Source organism: Mastacembelus armatus, chromosome 9 (genome assembly GCF_900324485.2).
Source record: "Mastacembelus armatus chromosome 9, fMasArm1.2, whole genome shotgun sequence".
NCBI lineage: Eukaryota > Metazoa > Chordata > Actinopteri > Synbranchiformes > Mastacembelidae > Mastacembelus > Mastacembelus armatus.
Genome location: NC_046641.1, coordinates 18,348,408 through 18,375,238, shown reverse-complemented (window position 1 = coordinate 18,375,238; position 26,831 = coordinate 18,348,408). Strand labels below are relative to the sequence as shown.

Genomic DNA, 26,831 nt, shown 5'->3' with positions numbered 1-26,831 from the left:
AAACAAGATCTTCCAAGGACACAGTGCAGTTGAAATAACATCTAAACTGAACGTTGTCACCGTCATGACGGAGGATTTATTGCAGGATTGTTGGATTAAATTGTAGTTTTTCACAAGATGTATGTAGTAAAGTAAGTGTAGATTATTTTTTAACCACAGTGGTTTCCTGCTCTTGCAGCAAACTGAAACCTCAGGCAGGATGCAAAAAGGAAATAGAGAAAACACAGAGCAAAGTTGATGTGTAAGCAATGGAGAAAGAAGTAGAAGTATAATATATAAATACTGAAATCACAGTTCACTGGAAATACTCTTCGCTCTATTTTCAATCACATTGATAGGTTATTTCTCAGGTGATTGATTCTTATGAAAAATAACCATAAGTTGCAGCCCTACATAGAGAGAAATTAGCTTCAACAGTGAAACGCCATTCAAACATTAAGGCGTGATGATGTAATTTGACAGGGCCTATAAACCGGTGTCACACTGTTACAGTGTTTTTACTTTTAACACTTCAAGTGCAGTTTCTTAATTATATTTGTACACTTTTACTTAGGTATCATTTTGAATGTACAACTTTTACTTCACGTATTTTACAGTGTGCGTATTTTTACATAACGGGGCTGAATAGTATTTACACTAAAAGGTACTACAGCTGAAATAAATGACTGAAGTCTCACATTAGATCTTAAAAGAAAAACAGTTATCAGGTGGGGAGTTGAATTTTAACTGAGCGGACCATGTGAACTCGGCTCCCCCCGGCAGGGGTGTGGAGAAGGAAGGAGGGTGGAGAAACTAGAGGAAGGGAGAGCCTGAAAGAGAGGGAGGAGGGTGGAGTAGGAGTATGGGAGGCAGTGGGTCGGTGGGTGGGAAGCCAGGAGGAAAACATTAGCTCTCGTTTCTGCTTTTAGATTTTTCTTTATTCCCAGGACCGTTGGCGACGCGCAGCTCAGCCGGGACGCACCACACGAAGCCAGGGCGCACGGTAAGAGGACGCATCGCTGCTCGATTTTTACTGACCTTGGAGGTGTCAAGGTGAAGGCGAGGAGGTGGTTTGCCAGGCTGGGATGGATTTAGGAGAAGGGGAAGAGATGGAGGAGAAAGAGAGAAGGGCAGACGGGCGAACAGGAAGCTGCAGTGAATGTGAGAGGGTTGTGTCCTCACTCTCTCTTTCCGTGTCTCTGTCTCCACTGCTCTCCAGGGAGGCTTCGACTAAAAATGTAACGGAAAGAATGAAAAAGTAGAGGGGAATGGCCACTCTGTGTTTGGGAAGGAAAAAACCTCATTCTTCCTTTTCAAAACGTTTCTACAACAGCAGGTTGTACTTTGTTTTGGTTTGGTAGAGTTGGCGCAGGAACGTACCCAAAACTTTTTCGAGGCAACTTTCTACTTAAAGTTTCAATGAACTTGTGACGTTTTGATGTGATCACAGTGTGTTTCGTTGCTGGTAAAACGACACGAATACAGTTGTTTCTTTCAAGTACCAGACAGTGAAAGTTTGATGATAAGTCGTTAATTCGTCCTTCGGTTGTTAAACCACAGGGGCGTAGAAAAGAGGTGCGGGGCCCCTGTCTTGTCTCAAATTGAGCTGCAACCAGTGATTATGTTGATTAATAATGTGCCAGTTAAACCCCAGAATAATCCATCAAGCTCTGATAACTCAGAAAAAGTCCTCTAAGTCCAAGGAAACATCTTTTAAAAGTCTACATTATCATTCTCAGTATCAAGCTACAGTTTGACCACACAGGTCATTTGTCCACATACATGCCAAAGGATTGAATCGACAGCAGGTGTATCAGGCTGCTGCTGTCACACACACACACACACACACACACACACCTATCATGTGCCCCAACCACTGTTTATTCCAGACTGGTCTCCAGTAAAGTTTTTATTTGGAGAATTGTTACCAAACTGGTAAACATGCAGTGAAGTTTGCTCAACATGACGGATAAAGAAACAAAGCTGACTCTCAGTTTAAAACCAGAAACCAACAACAGCCTCTTGCATGAATCTCACCTCATATATCCCTGATTGATTAACCCTGAGCTCTTCCTCCACACATCTGACATCTGACGCTGCTTTTCTTTGGTCCATTGCAGCTCAGACTCAGCTGCCTCCCTCAGTGATTGACAACCAAAGATTTCACCAAGTTTCTCCCTTGATCATTTTTTGTCTTAGGCAGCTGAAAGATGTGAAAGTGGTCTAAGACAGTTCCTTCAATTCGATCATAATCAATAATCTTTGACTAATCACAAATGAATCAACGTCAACAGTCAGAGTTTGAGTGAGAAGTAGAAAGTTGTTTGTTAGACAGATGTGGTGATGCTTCTGGTAGAGTGTCTTGAGTCCTCGTGGCACATGGAGAAGATTATTAAGCTGAAAAGGTCAATAAAAATGTCAGGGCTTTATCAGGTAAGAGGAGACGAGGAGGCCTCTGTGGCCTGAGAGGTCAGGTGAATAATTCAAAAGTTAATTGTTCGGGCCTTTTGGCGCGGCGCTCGGAGCTCTTGCTCAAAGAGCTGATACTGTATTGGGCCCTTGTGTCATAACTGCATCTCACGTTCCTATTCTCCCTTTGTTGATGTCTGTCATCAGTAGGGCTGAAGGTCTTGCATCTGTTTATCCATCTCCATTTATCCATGCATCTGACTCACAAATCACTTCAGTCCATGGCTTGCTTTTTTCCACATGACTCAGAGGGAAATGAGAAAGTAAACGCAGTAAACTCACAATCAGAACTTCTGAGAAACTATTGTCATTAATCAATAACTCACAGGAACCTTGAAAAGTCATTAGTTGTTGATTGAAGGTGATTCTGTGGGTGGTTGGATTTTGATTACGAGGAAATGCAGAAACAATAGTCAGGAGCCCATTCTGGCTGCACTCTGACTCCATGGTTTGTTTGTTTTCACAGTGCAAAGTATAATGATATATTTGTACACAAAGACATACACTGTGTATATACCAACACACATCTACCTGCATATACATAGACATACACAAAGTACTCTTCTAAAAACTGTCTTGTCTGTGGTTTTTCTTCTTTGTAGGCAGAATTGACAGTGAGTTTAGGATTGTAAGGTGCTTTGTGTTATAATATTATGTCCTTGGTGATAACATTAGAAAGCATTTTGAGGCCTTCACAATAATAGTCCTCAGATAATATAAATACACAAAGAAATAGTCAAACCAGAGTCTAGCTCTAATGTGAACTAGATTTGCTAGTAATCAAAAATCAGCAATAAATGTATCTGTATAAAAAACCTAGAAAACAAGTATAGAAATAAACAAAGACAGAGTTTTTAGTGGCTCTTCTGCGTTACGTTTATGTTTGTTAATTATTGTTTCCAATGAGGCTATGAATTAGCAGGAAAATCAACAAGCTAAAACAAATAAGAGCTTCGGGTTCAGTGCAGAACTGACCATTACTCGCCGACCAAGGAGACCAAAACCAAAAGCCGTGCTTTGGCTCAGTATCTTTCATGAGTTATGAGACTTTCTCTATTTAGAAACATAACTCTCTATTGACAGGGACGCAGAATCAACAACAAAACAATTGACAGTCGGATCGGGGCTGGAGCTGAGGCTGAGGCTGCCCTGGTTAGAACTGCATGTGAGACTGGTGCAAGACCATGAAGGGCTTTAACTCACAGGCAGCCAATGCAAGGACTTTAAAACTGTGTAATATGTTCTTTCATTCTGGCCATGGTCAGGACCCAGGCAGCAGAGTTTGTGTGTTGGTCTCTGCTAAAACACAAATGACCTATACTAAATACTGTGCCTGAACACATCCTTCTGTACGCAGCCATTGAGAAATGAGCTTGTTGGCTCTTTGAGTTTGTTTTGGTGCGTTAGGGCCATTCATTTGTTCACATCTAGTATTGAAATATATTTATATGAATCTCAGTTACCAAAAAATAACATACTAAATGAGATTAAATGACAGGTGCAGTTCACATGCAATGTGCAAAGATTCACAGTTCCAGCCTACAGACCTCCACCACAGACTGAAGCCCCAGAGCTCAGGGCACAAGGGTGTGAGTTTGTGGTTGAGAGTATGGGCAGGTAAAATCCAGAGCACTCTTCAGGGTAAAAATCTTACTCATCTCAATACTCAATGTATGACCCAGATACACATTAGTAGTATAACAATGCACCTAGGATTTTTCATCATTGCATTCAGTGGTCAAGATGTAGGAGGTGAGATACTGATATTATCTTGTGACCTATAGTGCAGAGCAATTGGTTTGTAAAAAGCATACACAACGTAAAGTGAGTGTTTACTGTGTTAACTAGGACTGATCAACAGCCTCACTAATTTCTGTTGGCATAAAGTGGAAATGTAGCTGTTAAAACAATCACTTATTAAAGGTTTAATGTTGATCAAAACCCTGAGTTACTCGCTGCAGTCATGACTGGGAATTGTAGGTTTTTCCACACAGATAAGAAACATCAGTGTTTACACATGACACAGAACGAGTGGTTCTCATTTGTGCGAAGAAATTGTCCTCCTACAGAAAACTGATGTGACGTAATATAAATTTTTCACCTTACGTGGTTGGAGTGTTTTGTGTGTATGTGTGTGTGTGTGTGTGTGTGTGTATCTTTGACCAAGAATTCTTTCTCTTATCTTCATATCTTCATGCAGAAGCAGTTTTCCTCCTGTGTCTCGGGGCTGAGTTTTTAAAAATGTTTGATAATGGTGGTGATACCCCGTGAGTTTGGGTTTTGATACAAGACTGTACCTCACTTTGTGGAATATAAACAGGTTTTGTTCTACAAAAGTCTTTTTTTAATTTGGACACAATAAGCCACTCATCTTAAAGGGACTCAGGGACCACAGTGAAAATTTGCCTCTGGCTAACTCTGCTGTGTTGCATTAATGGATAGCTGAAGCAATTTACTAACTAATGAATACATTTTATTTTGCAATGTTTTTATGATTTTTTTTTTTTATTCTGAAAAATGGCAAAATTGTTGATAGTTTTCTCAGTCAACCTGTGATACGTTGACAGTTTTGAGTGTTAGACAAATATTAACATGTAAACTTGGGCCTTTTATTGTTATTTTCTAACATTGTTTTGGCCCCAAAACTGGTCAAGAAAAGAATCATTAATAATAATGATCATTTAAAATGTAACATTGAAAATGATCATTAGTTGCAGGTGTAATTTGAAGCAGTGGGCCAGACCTTGACCAGGCATTCAGTGCCATATTTTAGTACATGTCAGTTTTTATATTATTCAGGTTTGATAGCCAGCCCGAAATATGTGTTGTCAGTGTTTTTTTCTCTGCATGGGTCTGTGCCACCTTTACAGACATTGTATGGACTAGTCTCAGCACCATAGTTGCTTTGCTTAAACTTCATTTTTTTGGTCACTCCTGGTTTTCAGATACACTTTGGATTTCTCCTTTAGTGTTTTGGTTCATCACTACTTCTGGACACATACATAATCGCACATGACACCAGAGTTTCATGAGAAAAAGTGTAAACCTCTAGTGAATTATCAGATCGGGATTTTCAGACTTTCAGAGTTGGCTCAGTGCCGCCTTTTAATAGCAAACAAGTTCTGTTTTCCAAAGAGTTTGCTGTTAGGGGCAATTAAAAAGGACTCCCTATCGCTGCTACATCCTGCAATTGTAACTGTACTGTTTCTGTAACAGGTTTCTGGACGGACATCTGAAACAGTTTTACTTTTAGATCCTTTTGGCTGGACTGAAAATCTAAACAATCACAGTTTAGACTGTGCAAACTTTGATCCAGTTGTATGTGGATATTACTATGTGAACTGTGTGCATGTGAGTAATATTTACATGGGCCAGTGATCTGAGGTATTCAGTAACAATACAAATCCACATAGACATGTCTTCCTTCTAAGACTGCACCTAACCGCTACCTTCATTATTGATTAAGGTGCAGTTTATTTTCTTGATAAAATTATTGATTGTTTGAAGTGTAAAACATCAGAAAACAGGGACAAAATTAAAATATCAAATTTTATTTGAGCAACACTCTAAATCCTAAATATATTCAGTTTACTACAATGAAAAACAAAAGGCACAAAATGTAATCAAATAAAAGCATTTAAAAAATAATAGAAATAATCAATTCATTATTAAAATAGTCGGAGGCTGATGTTGTTCCAACTTCCTAACTCATTAATTGACTAATGCAGCTGTTGTTCCTTCATGGCTTTGTTCCTTGATTGTAAGGGTTCAGTGTATGTGGTTGCTATTATTAACTAGCAGCCTGATAAGACAAGTATCTGTTGATAGAGATGAAGCAGAAAATGTGGGCTGGTGGATTGTGGGAAACGGATCACTCCTAAAAGTCCAAACCAGGACTTTGTGTTTTAGGGTTAAAATTCACAAATATTTTAAGGTTCTTAACAGGATACATCTGCAAGGAAGCAAGTTTCACAAAAGCAGAGTTAAGCAACTGTAGAAACAAAAGTACAACAAAAAGATGCAAAATGGCCATAAACAGGAGAAAAATGTCCACAGAGAGACACATTTTGATCTTTTTCACTCTTGATGTCTTGGACCATGAAGAAGTGTTGGGGGGTCTTTTACCTGTCTGTGCTCTGGGGTCTGTTGTCTCTTAAACATGCTGGTCCATACATGCCCCTAATGGATGCAGCCTGAAACATTTTCCTAAAGCTGTGTGTTTATTCTGAGAGCACAAGATGTTTCGTAGCCATGAGGAGCCTCTCAGCTCTGAAAAAAAAAGCAGTCTTTTGGTTCTGCACACCTTTCTCTCCTCCTCTCCCAGCAGACCCAGGGCCTCATTTATCCAGACACAGCTCTGTTTGCTATTAGACAAAACACACACATACACAGAAGAAACTGTAGGTCCTTGTCTGATCTCAGGAAACAACTTTTACAGTATGTTTCCTCATTTGTTACAAGTATTTTGGTCCTTCTTCAAGTCAGATACAACATTCAGAGCATCCCCGTGAGTATGGGGCGCTTTCCTTTCTCTTTTTTCAGGAAGACGTCATGGTACTGGTGTCATTTTTGATAAGGGTGGTGTTTTGAATGTTGGCCAGGTTTCTGTGGCCTGCTGGATTTAAACTGAGGTGAGGTCAGGAGGTGGGGTCAGACTACAGCATGTTTAATGAAGATAGAAAGTAGGGATAGCGACTGTAATATGCATAAGGAGGAAATGCATTTGACTCATAACATGCAGTTCTTGGTATCTTTATAATTTTATAATACAGTTTTTCCTCACTGTCTGACTGATTCAGCACACTGACGGTGTGATGTCAGGTATTTGATGCTTTGTTCTTTGACTAATGTTTATTTTAACTAGAAATCTCATTTCCAGAAAATGTAACGGTTGATATCTCTAACATGTTTTAAAATTCCATCTGTCACAGGAAAAGGTTTCACCCACCAATCATTTATTTAATATGCAGAGAGAGAAAATAATGGTGTCCACTAGGGCTGCAACTAGCTTTTATTTTCACACTATTAATCAGCTGATTCTCTCCAGATTCATTCTTTATTTTATTTTATCCAACCAACAATCTAAAATCATTTACAAATATATAAAACTAAAAAAGCATCAAATCGTTGTTTTAGAGAAAATGAAAGATTCCCTTAAAAACTACTAAAATCAATTATTTCAATACCAGAATACAGGGCAGCACAGTGGCTTAGTGGTTAGCAGTGTTGCTTCACAGCAAGAAGGTTCCTGGTTCAATGGAGTTTGCATGTTCTCCCTGTGCTTGTGTGGGTTTTCTCCAGGTACTCTGGTTTCCTCCCACAGTCCAAAAACATGTATGTCAGGTTGATTGGTGACTCTAAATTGCCCATAGGAGTGAGTGTGAGTGTGTGAGGTTGTTTGTCTCTATGTGGCCCTGTGATGGACTGCTGACCTGTCGAGGGTGTAGTCAAGAGTCAAAGTCATCAGTCAGAGAGCTGTCATTGTCATATACAATACATTCAGTTGGTGGGTTATTAGGTTCACATACAGTGGCTAAAATCCTCCCTTCATGAAAGTGTTAACCTTCAGTTTTATTGTTAACTGTGTGGTGATTGTAGAGATCATAGTTTTATTGACAGGTGTTTCTATTATTTTGTCCACCCCTTTATAAAAATGAGGCTGGGATACAAAGGGGGAACATGTCTCTGTATAATGCACTAAAGTTGTATCGACATCTCTCCAAAACATTATCATCTTCATGAGGGAGAATCTATTGTCTTGTTGCATTAGACTGTATTAGCTTGGTGTACCTAATAAACTGACCACTAAGTGTAAATGCACTCAGGGCATAATGTCCTTTCTTTCGGCTGCAAATAAGCGTTCGCTTTTGATAATAGAGCACTGTTCAGTGGAGAAACCAGAGATCACTGATCAGACAAGGCAGCCAGTCATCTGTCTGACCTCTGACCTGTGAAGCCAGTCACAGGTGACTGTGACCTGCGATTCTGTTACCCACCTTTTGTCAGCACAATAACAGTAATTCCAGCGCCTGCGTTTTAAAGAGTGGTTTATCTGTCAGTGAGGGAAAAAACAGAAAGAGAAGTAGGAAAAAGAATCTGCGGCTTTCATTGGTAAAGATGGTTTAGGTTAAACCACACCTCGATCTTTTTCCACTGTGAGTTTAAAAACAATTGCAGGGCTGTTTGCAACCTGTTTCTGAAAGGAGGTTTGAACTTTATTCCCGAGTTGAGTTGCATTTTTAAAGATATTTTCCCAAAATTTGTGTTGGCAAAGCACCATGTGTACAGGCAGGATCTTTTTGGTATGATCAATACCCAGAAATCAGTGACACAAATAATGTTGTTTTTTACTCTGACTGTGGTGTGTTGTGAAAAGATGGCTGAACTATGGAAAGACATTTAACTCTAAACATTTATTTATTCCTGCTGGTATTAAAGTTCTTAATACTACTATATGTATAGAGTTGCATATGGGATCTTGTGCCGTACCTCCTACACATTGTGTTTTACTGTGTAAAAACCTCATGTGTCACTGTATATTGTATATCTCATGTTATCTCATGTTATTTAGGATTGTGCAGGTTTAAAAAACACTTCAGTAGTGATAAGTGTAATAACCGTTACAGATGCATGTTTACATTTGCTGATTCTGTCCTTTGTACTGGTGAGATGATGGATGGATCAATATGAGGCTTATTGAGGCTGTGTAAGCATAGTGCCCAGACCTATGTGCTAAAAAAAGATGGCCTTTCAGCTCACTTCCACTTTACAAGTTATGAGTGCTTTATAAGTTATTAGTCTTCCCAGCATTTCCATAACTAATTCTCTGGAACCAATATGGTCTCTGTGGTGTGTCAGCACAGTAATAAAGTCTGGAAATTCACAGTGTCTGCCACAACCAAAGGAAAGGAAACAGAGATACACCTCCTTAATATTCACAGTCCACACCATCTGCCAGTCACCATTAAAGCCTTGTTATATCCTCATGATGACTGGAGTGAGTTTAGACTCCTGTTTTCCTGTTAACCAGGCCAGAGACGTCTCTTGGTGTCATGTCACATGATTTCGTGTTAAATGTTAGAAACGGTTTCATCTGGAGCGGATGAATAAGTCGACTGTTTGGTTTGAGGGTTTTATGGTGGGACTTTGGTCAGAGAGTTGATATGTGGCAAGCAGTTACAAGTGTCGGTGTCCATCTGTTGTTTCTTAAATTTGAGAAGATATGCTTGTACATGGAAGAGAAAAAAATGCCCAAACACAGCAGGGATACATGAGGACAGGGATTTACACACTTTGTGGCCCACACCAGGAGCCAGCATTCCTGTTAAAACACACACATTCTTCAACAAACACATGTGGATGATATTTTTAGCTCCAATGTGACGAAACCTAAAAGGGCCGGATCTGAAAAAATACCTCCTACAAAGAGTTTAGAACCTGTTTTTTCTCAAGCAGAGTGATTTGGCCTGAATCTTTATAAAGTTTATATGTTTTATATGATCATTGTTTTATAGTTTAAAGACACAGTAAAAAAAAAAAAAGCTAAGATTTCAAAATAAATGTCACTAACTAAATAATAAATAAATAAATGTTTTTATTGCTGCCTATATTTTGTAATCATTTTGTGAGTTCTTACACCTAAGCCCTTCTACGATCTCTACAGCTCACAAGGTTGCAGGCTTTGCTACCGTACTGCAGCAGCTATAGGTGAGAGAGGCCACTAAAATAACAGCCACATACAAAGAGCCACTTTACAGTTTCACCATCACTTAGCTGAGACAGACCAAGGACCAGACATGGCTCTGTTCTCCGCTCTCACTGTGCAGGTTCCTTGATGACTGAATGAGTAGATAGCTGTAGGAATGGACTCGTGGCCTGAGAGGGGATCCTCCCTCTGAGTCACTCTGCCCTACATGGGAAAAATATTAAGAGGCTCAAGCTGATGTAAACCTGGAGTAAAAGCTTTTGTGACAAAGGGGGAAGTGAAGGCAGGACTCTGTCTCACACACACATTCATACAAATACATACGCATGTTGTGGGTTAAATGCTGGTGAAGCTCTCCTAAACTCATCTCTGTTTTTATTAATATGCATTAATATGCACACACAGTGCAGACTGTACTAATGTCTCTCATTTAAATGGTTCCACCTTCTCCACTTGGTCTCAAGAACCTTTCCAGTCAGAAGTAAAATGCATTTTAAAAGAGCAGCTGTAATGGGAATATACAGTAAAACCTGCTTCAGCCCTAGTTTTAACAGCCATGTGACTGGGGGGTGATTACCTCATAGACCATGTTACGGAAAATGCCCTGATGGCAGCTGGCAGGCATACAGCCACTGCACTGATGTTTAAACTCTCATTTTCCTGGAGAAGGGCATGGCTGACTTCTGTATGACAGATAAATGTTTGCTTATTTCCGTGCAATGCAAATATCATGTAACTCAGATTTACTCATCTAACAGCTTTCTGCCCTCTTTGCAGACCGGTCTGATGGCTAGATAGCAGAAAGAGGAAGAGAAGATGTCGTTCTTTGGCTTGGACTGTGCCAGGAGGATAGAGTTAGGTAGGTCTTAATCAGCTGGATGCTCACTTCTTCAAATATGATCAGACGTCACACTATTTAGATATTAGAGTTAATCTATATTAAAACTGCTCTGTTCTCTTTCTAACTCAGAACTGGAGAGGAAACTTCGGGCTAATGACCGCGAGTACAACCTCTCCTTTAAGTATGCAGTAAGTATTCATTTGTGTGTGTGTATCTTTGATGTCTTCCACTCACTAAAGTATCCACCAAAAGCTGCCTCCTAAAATACCGAAGGGGATGCACAGCAGATGTAGCACACATACCTTTACTACCACAGTTGGTTGAAACAGATATTTACTGCAGAAAACTCTCCCTGGGGCGTGTGTTATTATGTGAGTGTCTGGCCGTTATCAGCAGACTGGACGTCAGCCAAAGTCAAAGCACTGAAGTCGCCAGTGGGTAAAGTCATTTTCCTCAGTTTGGGGTTTGTGTCATTGCTGTCAAGGTCAAGACTGTGTGACGGTAAAATAGAAACTTAACCAGGCGTTATGGCAATGCAGATGGTTCCATTAGACTAACAAATAAGATGAAAGCCTTCAGCAGCAGGAGTTGAGCAGACATGCAAAAAAGTAGGATATAAAAATGATTTAACAACATCAGTGTTGAATGAAAACATGTGTCCAAAAGTACAAGTTAAATAAAGCAACACTGATTACATCAGTGGTTTGAGTGTAATAGGACAATCAAGGTTATAAAAAAAACTTGTGAACACCACACGGTTCTACAGTTCTGTTCAGTGTCTAATGTAACACGGCTTCACATGCATGTAATTCTTTACCAAGGAAGACGCTTTTTTCTTTGTCAGTATCACTTTTGTGCTGCACCATCCTCCACACAACTGCCCGATGATAAACAATAGTGTAGAAGACCAAAACGATTGTAAACAGCCATTTCCTCTGCTCGCGTGGCCATTTGTGGCCAGAACAGAGTCTTTACTCTGTGGGCGATGTTATTACTGAACGGATCCAGCGATAAAATGACACGGGAATCACCAGAGAGCTGGCCAGAGCGTTCCGATTCCTGATATGATCCACCTGGCACAGAGCAAATTCCTCCCGCCAGATCAGCCCCTCAGAAAGTCAAACATCTGCAAAGAACTCACACAGATATAAAGGCACACAACATAATGGATACAATAAAATCCTTGTGAGAAATAATAAAACATTTTTGATTATGGATTTACAACCTCTTCTGAGAAATGTTCCAGAAATTTATCTTTACTTGCTTTAATTGCTCGTCTGTCCATGAGGTGCCAGAATATTCATGTAATCACCACAGAAATAAATAGTGACAGAGAGTTTTATGTCTTCAGTTGTATTCCCTTTAGCCTGTTCCAGTCTGTGACATGTGGCTCTATAGTCCAACTTTAAATCATTACCTTGTTCGATAAGCTAATAGCTGACCTGCAGTTACCCAGTGTCTCTGCCATGTTTTCTACCTACTGTCTGTCTGTCTGAAACATCACATAACATTTTGGCTTTTGAATATCCAAACAAATATTTGTGCAAGGCATGAATGTGATCACCCATAATGCCTGTAGCTTATCATCCCACATTCCCATAAAACAGACTACCAAGGTTTTATGAATTCATATAAACACAGTCCACAAAGTGGCACAAGCTGTTTATCACAAAGACTGACCCAACATGTGAAGCAGAAAGGCAAATTTTATTTTTCCACATGTGGTTGCCTGGTCTGGGATCTGTTCCAGGTCCAGTTTTGTAATAGTGGTGTTTAGTTTTTACTCATTATTAACTCATTCATGAAATCATTCTGCTGTAAAATTTATTGTAAGAAGGGAACTTTGACGATAATCACGGACCAGAGATGTGAGAATGCTGTGAATGTGACTGTACAATGTTATAGTTATGTGACCTCAGTTTCACACATATAACCTCTGCTGCATTTTCACCACCTAAACACAAGGAGGTCAACTTTCTCAAACAGTAAGAGAAAAAAAACAAATGTACCTTTTAATCTCACTGAAACATAAAGCTTCAAATAACATCCAAGCATATTCAAAGCCTTTATATTTCATTAACAATGTATTGGTTTAACACTTGATATTATATTCATCTCCATTTACACCTCTTCCAGACAAACGCCATCAAGACCTCCAAATACAATCTCTTCACCTTCTTACCTCTCAACCTGTTTGAGCAGTTTCAGAGGATTGCTAATGCCTACTTCTTGTTCCTGCTGGTGCTCCAGGTGAGAGAAACAAACGCACATACATGTCTCCAGCTGTGAAATAATGAAATGCTAATTAGACTTGTTTCTCGCAGGTTGGTTGACGACATGTTTGACACATTTGCAAGAAAACATTCAGAGAAAATATTATTAGGGTGGACAAGATGTGAAAATATCTGTGAGTTGGTTGTGATAAACCTCCTGATTGGCACTGGAGCAAAGGTTTATTGTGGGGCCTGTACTGACCAACAGTTTTGTTATTTCCTAAGGCACCCAGAAACCAATCATAACACTATAACTGAGATAATAAGGTGATTAATGGAGTAGTTAATTGATAATTGAGTTTAACAATAGTTTGTTGAATCTTTAGATATTTTGAAAGAGTTGTCCTACTTTTTCTGGAGCCACATAAAACTGTCAAAAAGGCGACTGAGTCATAAACCGTCACTGCCACACAAACTTTCAAACATGCAATCCAACGGAGATCCAAAGTGATTGGCTGCACTTTTCACAGTGACGCTGTGTGTTAACCCAACAGGATATGGACAGACAAAGTCTAACGATAACAAGGAACTGTAATATGCAGTAAAAGGAAATTGCCTCATCGTTTGCACAACACTCATTGCACCACAGAGGTCAGCTGTGTTGCCAGACAAGAAGCCACTAAAGCACTCCAGCAGTTTTAAATGAATGACATATTTTCATTTATAGATTTTTAAAATGAAAATATTACACAAAATGTTTTTGCTGCATTGGGAAATTAAGCCTTGTCATCTTCCTCAAAATCTGTAATAAGAAGCAAAAATTTTCTTTTTTTTTTTATGCATGTCTGTCTTCATGTTTAGGTTTTAATGAACATAGTGCACACAATGTGCATAAATACCTTCCTTTTTGTCTTGGACGCACACACAGCTTACTGTTTTGTTGATTTTTGGGTGGAACCTCTTCATTATTCTGCCTTGTTGTTACTTGTTCACACTATTTGGATTTTTCTCTAGTTGGCATATGCAACACTAATGTGTTTGTGTTCTGCAGGTGATTCCTCAGATCTCCTCTCTTTCCTGGTTCACCACCGTCGTGCCTTTGGTCCTTGTGCTGTCAGTCACTGCTGCCAAAGATGCCACAGACGATATTGTGAGTTCATGTTTAGTGTTGCATCACAAACAAAATTTACAATTCATTTAGACATATAAGTTAAGTAAATAATCTAGAACACATAATGTACTTATACCACGGCCAAAGGATCTTTTAATTTTGTAAATACAAAATTTGTAGTATGACATGATACATGTACCATTTTTTCCACTTCTTGGTTTACAAGAATCAATTTACACTGGAATTGATTTGCAAAATCAACTGTGAAAATTTGTTAGTGTAAAAAGGTGAAACCTTTTCTGTCACACAGTAAAAGTTCTATATTTAATCTGACATTGCCCTGGCACCATTGTATTTTTTTGCAGCTCAGTAATTACTTAAAGGAGCATGTCTCAAAAAAAAAAACAGAAAGGTTAAGCCACAGTTTGAGGCTTAAGATGACCTGCATTTAAATTTCAAAAAGAAGGAACCTCTATGGGTCATGTGAACAAAGACGGTGGAAGTAGCATGAAGTTTCACACTGTCCCAGAAAATCTCAAGGTGGAGGTCGCAGTGGATGGTTTCCCTAAAAATAAGCAAACCTTGAGACTTTGAGTGCAAAGGTTGTTTAGATACTGTTTTTTACAAACAGTTAACACTAGTTTCCTTTCACCATGAACTAAAGACGAGCTTTCCCTAAACCCAGTGCTCGTATGGGTGATCTGACCTGTACTACACTGTGCAACTCTCCAAACAGGAACTAAGGTGAACAAAAATATATTGCGCCACATATGACTGGAAGATACAGACAGTCTGTCTGTTTTTTCTGCACTGAAGTTCAGTTGTGGTCTATAACACATCTGTCTCAAGAACTGCAGTTTTATCCACAACATGTAAACTATTACTGTAATTGTAAAGCAAGCTTACAGCTGTTTGCAGCAGCCAGATGTTTAAACTGCTCTCACTGCAAGACCAAGGTTTACTGACATGCAAGAAATCTATTTGTTTCTGCACAAGCCAGATTGTCCAGGCAGTTAATCCCCTTTAACTGCATATAAACGACATCTCATCTGGCAGAAAATTGGCCCGTGTGCTCTGTAATTACTGAGGGTCGACCAATTCGTGGATAAGATTGGGGCTGGATGCGAGCGGTGCTGGTTAGCCCGAAGATGCTGCTGCACAGCTCCACTCCTTTGGCCAGTTAACCAAACATAAATAAATAATGGCCAATTAAATAAATAGTGTCTTAAATTTACCAACTAAACACCAGGCAATGCAAATTAAATAAGAGGACCGAACTGAATTGCTGATCAATTCAAATGTTAGTCATGCTGCATATCAACAGAATAATATATTGGCCTGACTCCTATAAACAGACACAGCCTGTTATGCTGCTCAGATTGTGGGATAAAAACAGCACCATTACCTCATGCAATAAAAAAAAAAAAACTTGTGTAAACTTACTGTCACTCATGATGCACATTTGTTTGCTAAGAGTTCATCAGTCAGCTGAACGTAAGTTTGCTGCTGTGACTGTATGTATGAATGTCTCCCTTTAATGTGAAATTATTGCTCAAGACACTGTTTCATCGGCTTGAAACGTTGATGTAGTCCCACTTTAGTGACTACATGTATGTCATCTATGAGTTAATGCTGATTAGGTAATAAGAGAAATTCTCGTCTCTCCAGCCCGACACCTAAAGTCCATATATCACAGCCGCCCTTTACTGGAAACCGATCAGTTAATAGACGTTCAACTGTTTTGGAAACAAAATGTACTTTTAAAACAATGAAAGGAAAATGAGCTTTAATTTCAGCTGTCAAGGTCAACATAGAAATATGTGTGTGTGTGTGTGTGTGTGTGTGTGTGTGTGCGTGTGTGTGTGTGAGTGGCACCCAGCACCCAAATGCCAAACCACCAAGAGGAAATAACTGATGTAATGAGTTAAACATTAGCTCGAGAACGGGAACAAGAGTCTTTTTGTTGTCCTGGACCATTTCTTGCCGCCAGTGCCCATCTGTTCCTTTACTGAGGTCACTGGATTCAGGCTTTATTTGATCGTAGCAGCAACACAGCAGCTCAACACTGACTACATATGTCGAGGTGGATGACCTTGCAAAGCAAACACTGTTGGGAGAGCTGCGCAGTCACACTGCCTTCTGAACTGTAGTACTGTTTACATTTTGGGATGTAGTTTTTGTTATTAAACCTGTATAGAAAGTCATCTGGTGATACAAACCTTAATTACAAGCATATTTTCTGGTCTGTGTGCACAGTCATGGTTAGATACATTAACAGGTTTACTCATTTTAGGTCACAGTAAGAAAGAAGTCAGTCTTATATTCCTATTATGTGATGATTTATGTGTACTGTTTAGCACAGTGTCTTCAGTTCTTCTCTGTTTAACTAACTAACAATATCTGCATCTTAAATATCAAAAGTATATTTTGGGATTTTGGTTTAAATTTGTTGGTTAACCCTTGCACAGCTGTGTCTAAGTTTCTACCCCTATAATCAGTCACAAAGATGATGTTAAAGTTTTGCTTCCTTTGTCAGACTAATTATTAATTTTCCCTTGGGTTCCCATGTTGACTCTGTTTTGTTTTCAGCAGTTAAACACCAGAAAAGTTGACAAACCTCATTTTTGTCATAAATTCGGTTGGCAGCTGAAATTGAAGCCTTTCAGTTGAAAACGAATCAGGATTTTTTTATTTTTTTATTTTAGGTGTTAACAAATAATGTAAAAGGTGAAGACAGAAACTAATTAACATGCCAGAAAGTAGAAGATAAAACCCACACAAAACCATCTTATTTTAAATTTTAACTTTTACACTGTTACGTTTACACTGTTATTCCTGTTTTAATTTGGCTTTTGGGTAGAAAGAAGTATGAAGACTTCTGTGCTGGACAAAGCTTCACTGAGACTTTTCAATATTTGACTTGTTCAGTGGGTTTGGTTAAAATAGCACTTTAAGTCACAAGGATGAGGATTCAGAAAGTGATGAAATACTCGCACATTTCTCAGCATCGGCAGAAACCTCAAAATGAAATGACAAAATTCTCAGGGTGACGACTCATCAGTGATAAGAAGGGAAGTAATTTTTTGTGAGCTCAGTGTTGTTGTGTGTGTCTTATTTCTAGAACCGTCACAGGAGCGACAATCAAGTCAACAACCGAAAAGTGGAAGTCCTTATTGATAGAAAGTAAGTTTTTCTGCAGACAAAGAGGTTTGTTCATATGGGAAGTAAACCTGAGCTTTGTGTAGAGACACTGTCATGGACACTGTATCTTCTAGCTTTATAGGCTGGAATGACCCTGTGTGGAAGTCAAGCAAATCACACATGCAATCATCAATCATCAGATTTGAAACAGCACATATCAGGTCAACAGGATAGAAAACAAGAATTTCCCACCAGCTGCTTCCTGCGGCACTATTAGACAGAGTTATTTAGAGGACCGCTCAACAAAATAAAAACTAAAACCAGATTTAGAGATATCTGTTATGAAATTATTAGATTAAAAACTGATAAAAAATATGATCAATCACCAAATTGTTCAGCATCTCTGTACATAGTATAATAAAGATGTAGTGAGCTGAGATAAGGATTTATTTAGTGTAACTTTGTGGGAGACATTTGGGATTTGATTTTCCACTGAAGGCGACTGTATTTTTAGACGTGTGTGTTGCACTGGATAAAATGATAAAAAGATTTGTATCATTGGTCTCACCACAGGAAGCAGCTGCAACAACCTGTTTTCTTCCTGTTTACCTGATGCTGCTTTTGGTAAACTGTAACGATTGAAGTAAAGGCTTTGACCTGAAAAACAAACATTCATTCTCCATTTTCCAAACATTCATTTTCGAACATATGTTAACAAGCCAACTTTTATCGCAAATATAAGTTTCCTGCAGCAGTTTTCAGCTGAAGTTCGAAACATAAGCATGAACTCAAACATGTTGCTAAGATGCTTCAGATATTTGTGTAGCTGCCAGACACATATACAGACAGATAATAAAGTAAACTGGCAGGAATATGGAAAGTGAGTAATATGTCTCAGACAGTTTATTTCCTAAGGTTTGTCAAAGAAAAGGAGGAAGAATTCACGCTGTCTAAACAAGCACTAACCAGCCTGTTTTCTGTTCTCAGACTTCAGAGCATGAAGTGGATGGACGTCCAGGTGGGAGACATCATCAAGCTGGAAAACAACCATTTTGTCACAGTGAGTCAAACTGCATCAATTAAGCATCTCCTTGTTCCAGTGCTTTTGCTCTCTGTTGAATCTTTAGTATGTGTGTGCAAAGAAGCCAAAGCATCATGTTTGCTTGACAAACAAGTTGAAGGTTGAAATGTTGCAGGATGTTGTGTTTTTTTCTTCACAAAAACAAAGAAAGCCAAGCTAACAGCAGGGCTCATTGATAAATCTGTGCTCTGTAATTTCAGGCTGACCTCCTGTTGCTGTCCAGCAGTGAACCTCTCAACCTGGTCTACATCGAAACTGCAGAGCTGGATGGGTTAGTCTACTTTTTGTGTTCATGGTGCAGCTTGTTACCTTCTTTAACAACACACACTTTAACAACACACTGGTATTGATATTTAACTGTTTGTGTACTGCATCATCTCATCTGTCCTCTGTTTCTGCCTTTCTTAACTCTTTCCTTATCCCGTCTACCTCTTTCTCTTTATCTCTTTCATTTCTCTTTGTCTGTTTCACCTCCTCCTCTTCCTCTTCTTCTCTGTCCTCCTCAGAGAGACCAACCTGAAGGTGAGACAGGCCCTGCCGGTGACAGGAGACCTTGGAGATGATATTGAAAAACTGGCAGACTTTGATGGTAAGGCAGTTACAGGTGGACCAGATTTGGGTCGTGGTGTTTCTGAAAATAAAGGAATGGACAGAAAGTACAGATACAATATTTTATCACACCAGTTCAGCAGGTTAAATATAAATTAAGAGTATCATCAAAACGTTGGCAGGAATGTGAAAATCCTGCTCCATTTATTCACATTTTTCACTTGAATTCTGAGACCATTTGGGAAAATATCAGTATAGTTAAATAATTAGTAAAATATGCAATAAATAAGAAGTATTACAGTAATACAGTAAGTACCATTCACATGCTTTCCATTGCAGTTGTCTACTGAACATTGATGAACAACATGATGACTCTGTTGTGGAAATTTTGGTGGGTTTGTTATGCTGAGCAGTGTCTCCATTCTTTCCCGCAAGGTGAGGTACGTTGTGAACCTCCCAACAATCGCCTGGACCGCTTCACAGGAACGCTAACCTACACCGGTCAGAAATACGCGCTTGACAATGAGAAGATCCTCCTGCGAGGCTGCACCCTGAGGAACACCGAGTGGTGCTTTGGACTGGTGGTGTTTGGAGGTGGGGATGAAATTTCATGGACACCTATTTACAGGGAACATGTGAAAATTGTTACTGATTCCGGTTTCACTTCAAGTTGACCTAAAAAGGATTTACATCAACTACAGAAAGCAGAAATCAAATTTCAGTGTTCCTCCTCGTGCAGGTCCAGAGACCAAGCTGATGCAGAACTGTGGGAAGAGTACGTTCAAGAGGACCAGTATAGACCGTCTGATGAACGTCCTTGTCCTTTGTGTGAGCCCTCTACATTATTTGTCTGTTTTCTCTGATGGCAACAGTTTAATTTTTGCAAATTAGGTAAATTTCTCTGCCCATTTTCACTTTATTACTTGATTTCATGGAAGATAGTGCATCTAGGAGGAACTCATACTACAAGGTGTCTTTGAAATGTCAGTTCCCATGACTGCAAATAACATGTTAAAGGTTTCTAGCAGCTTCTGATTCCTTTGGAACACAGAGATTGCTGTGGTAGTAACCCTGAGCAGTGCCACCCACGGGACTTTTTCCTTTATCACCAAAAATGTTACAGTTGAAAAAATGCCTCATAATTATCTCCATCAAATAACTACTTTTGAAGAAACCGAATAACTTGTGACATTTACATAACAAACATTTTGAGTTTGTCAGTTGATTGTAGGTAAAAATCTGTGCCTGATTGTTTACATACATTATTTATGCATCAGTAATTCATTCATTCATTTTTGAAAATAGCTGTTTAAATGAAAAGTGTTAGAATTTTTATCTTAGTGGAAGTAAAATTTGTGAATCTTCGGCACATTAACTCAGCTTTTATGATGCCCAGGCTTTACTTTGTCCTCTAACATCTTTTAATTTTGCCTCTTTGTTCTCCCTCTGCAGATTTTTGGGTTCCTTGCCTTCATGTGCACCGTCCTGGCAATAGGAAACTTCTTCTGGGAGCTGAATGAAGGCTCACACTTCACAGCCTTCCTGCCCAGACAAGATGGCAACAGCGCTGCTTTCTCTGCCTTCCTCACATTCTGGTCCTACGTCATCATCCTCAACACTGTGGTGCCCATCTCTCTATATGTGAGGTAACGTGTTGGAAAATTGTGAGTGTGAGCTATCAAAGCCAACATAGAGTGTAAGTAGTAACATTAGAACTGTGTCTTTCCCATGCACACAACGTTTGGCAGTGTGGAGATCATTCGGCTGGGGAACAGCTTCTACATCGACTGGGACAGAAAGATGTACTACGCTCGCAGTGACACCCCCGCTGAGGCTCGGACCACGACGCTGAATGAGGAGCTGGGCCAGATTAAATACATCTTCAGTGACAAAACAGGGACACTCACCCAGAATATTATGACCTTCAACAAGTGCTCCATCAATGGCAAATGCTATGGTAAGATTCCCTGTAAGATGACTTTTAAAGTGTCCAACTCATCGACAGGGAGACGCTGGGGTCCTGGGGGTTCTTCTGAAAATAAATAAAATCATCCATTACGCAACAAATAATTAGACAGAAGGTAAATGATCTTGAATAGATGTGAGGAATGGTCCCTGTGGTGTGAAATGGGCTTTAACAAGAATCATGTGAATATGTTATAGATATAAAGAATTGAAATAAAACGTAAATAAGTTACTGTGTCTTATGTCTGTGTATTATAAGTCATTGTTTTCTTATTTGCAGGGGATGTGTGTGACTACATGGGTCAGAGAATAGAAATTACTCAGGTGAGTTGGACTTCATCAGACTCAACAGCTCACATATGTCTTTCTTCGTCTCCAATTATCTATTTTTTCACTCTTATGTCTCCAGAAAACAGAGAGGGTGGACTTCTCCTTCAACCCGCTGGCCGACCCTCGCTTTGTGTTCCATGACCACTCCCTGGTGGAGGCAGTGAAGCTGGAGACCCCAGAAGTCCATACCTTCTTCAGACTGCTGGCCCTCTGCCACACCGTCATGGCAGAGGAGAAGAAGGAAGGTAGGGATGCACAAAGTTTTCATGATGTAGTGGGTGAAACCTGAATGTTTTTGTCAAAGAGGAGTGTTTTATTTATAATGCAAATCCCATTCTATTTTTTTCTGTATTCTTTGTTCATTAAACATGTACATGTGGAACTGTAAGTCGGCTTTACAGTAGCCTTTCTTTACTGAAGTTACACAAACTAGATCCAACAAAAAAACTTTCTTCCTGTACTGACAAAAAAAATAACCTTTTTGCTCCTGCAGGTGAGCTTTTCTACCAGGCCCAGTCCCCAGATGAGGGAGCGCTGGTAACAGCTGCCAGAAACTTTGGATTTGTCTTCCGGTCCCGTACTCCCGACAGTGTGTCTATAGTTGAGATGGGGCAGCAGCGAAGCTATGAACTCCTGGCCATCCTGGATTTCAACAATGTCCGCAAGAGGATGTCCGTCATAGGTATATACCAAACTGAAAACACACTGTTGGGAAAGAATATTCCTTTTTATTTGCATTTCTCATATAACCTGCAGCCAATGGTGATGTATTTACCTGCAGAGCCAAACTGTGGTGACTCGTAACGTAATTTATGTGCATGTGTGGGTGTGTATTTGTGTTTACAGTGCGGAGTCCGGAGGGAAAGCTCTCTCTCTACTGTAAAGGTGCAGACACAATTGTCTATGAGAGGCTGCACCAGTCCTGCAGTAAGCTGATGGACGTCACTACAGAGCACCTTAATGTCAGTACATTGTCTGTGTGTCTTCATTAAGGAGAGAAAGAAAGAAAATAGCTTTTGTGCTTTGGTCCTCGTTCTGTCTCTAAGCCCCTCACCTGTTTTCTGCCTCATTGCCAGATGTTTGTCCACTTTTTGTGTATGTGTGTGTGTGAGTCGTCCTAATGTGCATGTACCACATGCAACTGTGGACATAAAGCTTAATTAAGGCCAAAAACCTCTCACTGCCTTGGAAACAGAAATAGACTTTGTGAGGTTGTTTGTTTTCATTTCCTGACTTTCACTTTCTTGTGTGACAAAGAAGAAAAACATCAATTCTGATATGTGAGAATCTACAAACAGCAAAAGTTTGACATTTGTAGATAAGATTGTCTTTCTTTTTTGTTCTCCATGGAGTCAGCTCCCTGCAATGCAAAATTTACATAGCTGGGATTTCTGTTTATATCTTAAATACCCTTAGTCTCTGTGTGTGTGTGTTTGTGTGTTGACACTTTCAGCATATACTGTAAGTATGTACATGCTGATCTACAGGAGTTTGCAGGGGAGGGCCTGAGGACTCTGGCACTGGCCTATAAGGATCTGGATGAGGATTATTTTACCCAGTGGAAACAGCGCCACCATGAGGCCAGCACCGCACTAGATGACCGGGAGAGTAAGCTGGACCAGCTGTATGAGGAGATAGAGAATGATCTGCTGGTGAGTAAAACAAAGATGGACACATATATACCGTAAAAGCATTTCTGCATTTTTGGTTAATACGCAGCATTTTAATGACTTATTCAAACACATGTCCAGCTTCTTGGAGCAACAGCCATAGAAGACAAGTTACAGGACGGAGTTCCTCAAACTATTGAGCAGCTGGCCAAAGCTGACATCAAAATCTGGGTTTTGACTGGTGACAAGCAAGGTCTGTAACTTCAAATATGTTGAGAGAATTTTATTTATAAGCTGTTTTATAACTAGGGAGTCGTTTGACGTACACTCACTGTTAATTTCGTGTTGCAGAAACTGCAGAAAACATTGGTTATGCCTGTAATCTACTGCGAGAGGAGATGAACGAGGTCTTCATCATCTCAGGCAACTCACCTGAGGATGTCCAAGCGGAATTGAGGTCAGAGCAAGATTTCAAAAAGATTTAGACCGAACATGATTGAACGGAAGTGAATGTCATTTTACACACAGTTTATAAATCGTTTCCTTGCACCTGTTCCTTTTTTATGTTTTTCTGTGGAGTAGATATGCAAGAACCACCATGAAACCAGATGTAGTGGATTCAGTATTGTTGCCTGAAAGAACTCTGGCTAAAGGTGTTAAAGCGATCACAGACGAGGTGGTTAATGGAGAGTACGGCCTGGTTATCAGTGGACACAGTCTGGTACGTCATGTGAATTTTTCTAACGTTGTTTGGTATTTAATCAGTAATAGATGCAGTAATGTCTGAGTACAATGCACTTCTGAGAAATCAATACTATGAGAGCACAATTAGTATTGAATTAAATGACATAATTAAATGAGATGTAAGTCATCAGTGTCAAAAGTAAATGTTAATTGAGTTATTTCTGGCTTAATGGTATTTTAGCTTTTAGCTTGGAAACCGGCCATAGAAGACAAGTTACAGGACGGAGTTCCTCATACTATTGAGCAGTTGGCCAAAGCTGACATCAAAATCTGGGTTATAACTTTGCTCTTTGTTGCACTTTGCTTTCCCCCTGGGTCCTCAGGCTTACGCCCTGGAGCGCAGCGTGGAGCTGGAGTTTCTGAGGACGGCGTGTATGTGTAAATCTGTGATCTGCTGCAGGGTCACTCCACTGCAGAAGGCTCAGGTGGTCGAGCTGGTCAAGAAGTACAAGCAGGTGGTCACACTGGCCATTGGTGACGGAGCCAACGATGTCAGCATGATCAAAGGTACCAGCAGAGGGAGACAGTTTGATGTTGAAGATGTGCAGTTGCTTTATTGTAGAGCAAAAGAAGTGAGACTTAAATAACTCTTATAAATCTGACCCTTGTCGTTTTTGATGCTGTTAAATTAACATGCTCCCTGCTTCCTCCTCTCTTTGTCCATCCAGCGGCCCATATAGGTGTTGGCATCTCCGGTCAGGAGGGCATGCAGGCTGTGCTGTCCAGCGACTACTCTTTCGCACAGTTTTGCTTCCTCCAGCGCCTCCTGCTGGTGCACGGCCGTTGGTCCTACCTGCGCATGTGCAAGTTCCTGCGTTACTTCTTCTACAAGAACTTCACTTTCACCTTCGTCCACTTCTGGTACGCCTTCTTCTGCGGCTTCTCTGCCCAGGTGAGACACAGAGTTTTGTCTTTTCCACAAACATAACACACACAGTCCTGCCAGTAACAGTCCACCTGACACTGGAATGAACAAAAGTGAGATTCTGTTCTGTTTTTGACTCTGCTTTTCAGACGGTGTATGATCAGTGGTTCATAACACTTTACAATCTGGTGTACACAGCCCTTCCAGTACTAGGAATGAGTCTGTTTGATCAGGTAAATATTTGATGTGTATATGTATTTATATTTGTGCCAGAAACTGACAATAAATAAATTACGATTGATCAATTTATTCAATTTATATAATTAGCTTTAGTTTATACCGTAAATGTGTTTTATAAACACAGTTCTGATCCGATATGAGACAGACTTTGGTCACAAGTTCAAAAAACATGAAGCAAAACCATAGACAGTAGGTACAGTGGACACTACGAGGAGCTGGTATGAAGCCCAGAGTTGTGTCCTGTAGTTTGCACCATGTTTTCTGCTTGGAGCCAGGACCTTCCAGATATGAAGTTTGGAGTTGTTCCTGTGCCACCACCTCAGATCGAAGACTAATTTACTGAGAACACTGCCCACACTTCTCTCCTGCTACCTGTCAAACTGTGAAATGTTATGATACAATATCAACTTCACATAATGTAGAATGTATAAAGTCATTTAAACGCTAAAATGCCACCTGTGCATGGCTGGGGAGCATATATTGCTAACAGTTAGCTAACATTGTGGTAGTTAGCATTCTTTGGGGGTGTTTTTACTGTATCTCTAAACACAGGACCCCAGTCTTTCCAGAAAATTTGCTGTTGATTATATAAACTGAAATTCTGAAGGTTTGACTCAATGCAGATAAGACCATAATGTCTCCTGGAAAAAGAATTAAAGACATTGTATTTCTGGAGAGAAGCTGACTGTCAGTTACAGCCAGGATTTGACAGAAGGTTTCTGTGCCTCCCTCTTCTGGCCAGGATGTGAATGATGTGTGGAGTTTTCAGCATCCTCAGCTCTACATTCCCGGTCACCTCAACCTGTACTTCAGTAAAAAGGCCTTCTTCAAGTGTGCCCTTCACAGCTGCTACAGCTCCTTGGTGCTCTTCTTCATCCCCTACGCAGCCATGCAGGACACGGTGAGGGGCGACGGGAAGGATGTTGCAGACTACCAGTCCTTCGCTCTCCTCACTCAGACATGCCTGCTGTTTGCTGTCAGCATCCAGGTATGAGGAGTCTTGTCTTCAGCATTTCCAGATGTCTTTGTCAGGCTGAGGATAACAAGAAGCACACATATGTCTTGAACATGTTTTCTCTCTGTGTCGCTAGTTGGGGTTGGAGATGTCTTACTGGACAGCAGTTAACACAATCTTCGTTCTGGGCAGCCTGGTCATGTACTTTGCTGTCACATTCACCATGTACAGTAACGGCATGTTTCTCATGTTGCCGTCAGCCTTCCCTTTCATAGGTGAGTGAAACTCTCACCTGAGCTTTGGCCTCTGGGTGCTGTTCACTGAGCTGTTCACTGAATTCACATCAGTGAAATGTACATTTGCATATTTCATTTGGTTAGTGACTGTTTGTATGCATATCTCCTTCTCATAAAAGCCTGTTCACACCTTTATACAAGGCTGTGCCGGAGTAAAGTTTGCAGCATAATTCAAATGGACTGAATTACACCGCCAAACACAAAGTCTTAATTCAGTTTGGTATGTTTGCTCAGTCAAGATATGTAGTTTAAAACAAATACCAAAACTGGCTTTCTGCACTAGGTCAACTAAACATTTTTTGTATACTCTCGTTTACTTCCCCTTGATTATACTGTCGCCTGTACTGAAAGTTAGCACCCAATGCTTTGTTACAAAGGCAAACTTGAATATGGTTGTGTTTAATCCAGGAACAGCCCGAAACTCTCTTAACCAGCCAAACATTTGGCTGACGATCCTCCTCACCTCCCTCCTGTGTGTTCTTCCTGTGGTTACCTTCCGCTTTCTGTTGATTCAACTCTGCCCCACCATCAATGACAAGGTACAGAGCAAACTCTTTTACACCTTATTTTTCACACTTGCTAAGACACTGCTGTATTTTTTTCTACATAAATTGCGTTGAAAGCTCACACCTGCCTTCTTAGATTTTTGATTTGTCAAATCATCTGGAGGATAGTTGGTTTTGAGCTGTGGCTGTTCAAAGGTTTTTGGCCTTTTTGTGAGTGTGTTGAATATTGGT

The 26,831-nt window shown here is 40.0% G+C and overlaps 1 protein-coding gene across 2 annotated transcripts in view; it reads left to right on the top strand.

The window, feature by feature from the left end:
* The first annotated feature begins 829 nt into the window (after positions 1 to 829).
* Positions 830 to 26,831, top strand: part of LOC113138718 (phospholipid-transporting ATPase ID-like) — a 29,417-nt gene continuing 3,415 nt past the window's right edge. The window contains exons 1-27 of one of the 2 annotated variants that reach the window (XM_026321396.2): positions 830 to 982; positions 10,931 to 11,012; positions 11,124 to 11,182; positions 13,131 to 13,244; positions 14,259 to 14,357; positions 17,440 to 17,501; positions 18,447 to 18,519; positions 18,741 to 18,811; positions 19,047 to 19,129; positions 19,525 to 19,683; positions 19,829 to 19,917; positions 20,542 to 20,735; positions 20,838 to 21,046; positions 21,335 to 21,378; positions 21,464 to 21,629; positions 21,878 to 22,066; positions 22,231 to 22,346; positions 22,872 to 23,036; positions 23,136 to 23,247; positions 23,346 to 23,451; positions 23,577 to 23,715; positions 24,062 to 24,245; positions 24,407 to 24,630; positions 24,753 to 24,836; positions 25,586 to 25,831; positions 25,935 to 26,073; positions 26,503 to 26,633. In XM_026321396.2, coding sequence (XP_026177181.1) covers positions 10,970 to 11,012; positions 11,124 to 11,182; positions 13,131 to 13,244; positions 14,259 to 14,357; positions 17,440 to 17,501; positions 18,447 to 18,519; positions 18,741 to 18,811; positions 19,047 to 19,129; positions 19,525 to 19,683; positions 19,829 to 19,917; positions 20,542 to 20,735; positions 20,838 to 21,046; positions 21,335 to 21,378; positions 21,464 to 21,629; positions 21,878 to 22,066; positions 22,231 to 22,346; positions 22,872 to 23,036; positions 23,136 to 23,247; positions 23,346 to 23,451; positions 23,577 to 23,715; positions 24,062 to 24,245; positions 24,407 to 24,630; positions 24,753 to 24,836; positions 25,586 to 25,831; positions 25,935 to 26,073; positions 26,503 to 26,633 — 3,300 coding nt within the window. In that variant the 5' untranslated portion in view covers positions 830 to 982; positions 10,931 to 10,969. Of the gene's footprint in view, positions 983 to 7,148; positions 7,270 to 10,930; positions 11,013 to 11,123; positions 11,183 to 13,130; positions 13,245 to 14,258; positions 14,358 to 17,439; positions 17,502 to 18,446; positions 18,520 to 18,740; positions 18,812 to 19,046; positions 19,130 to 19,524; positions 19,684 to 19,828; positions 19,918 to 20,541; positions 20,736 to 20,837; positions 21,047 to 21,334; positions 21,379 to 21,463; positions 21,630 to 21,877; positions 22,067 to 22,230; positions 22,347 to 22,871; positions 23,037 to 23,135; positions 23,248 to 23,345; positions 23,452 to 23,576; positions 23,716 to 24,061; positions 24,246 to 24,406; positions 24,631 to 24,752; positions 24,837 to 25,585; positions 25,832 to 25,934; positions 26,074 to 26,502; positions 26,634 to 26,831 lie in introns of those variants that run through there. The other variant, XM_026321397.1, reaches the window with a different exon arrangement.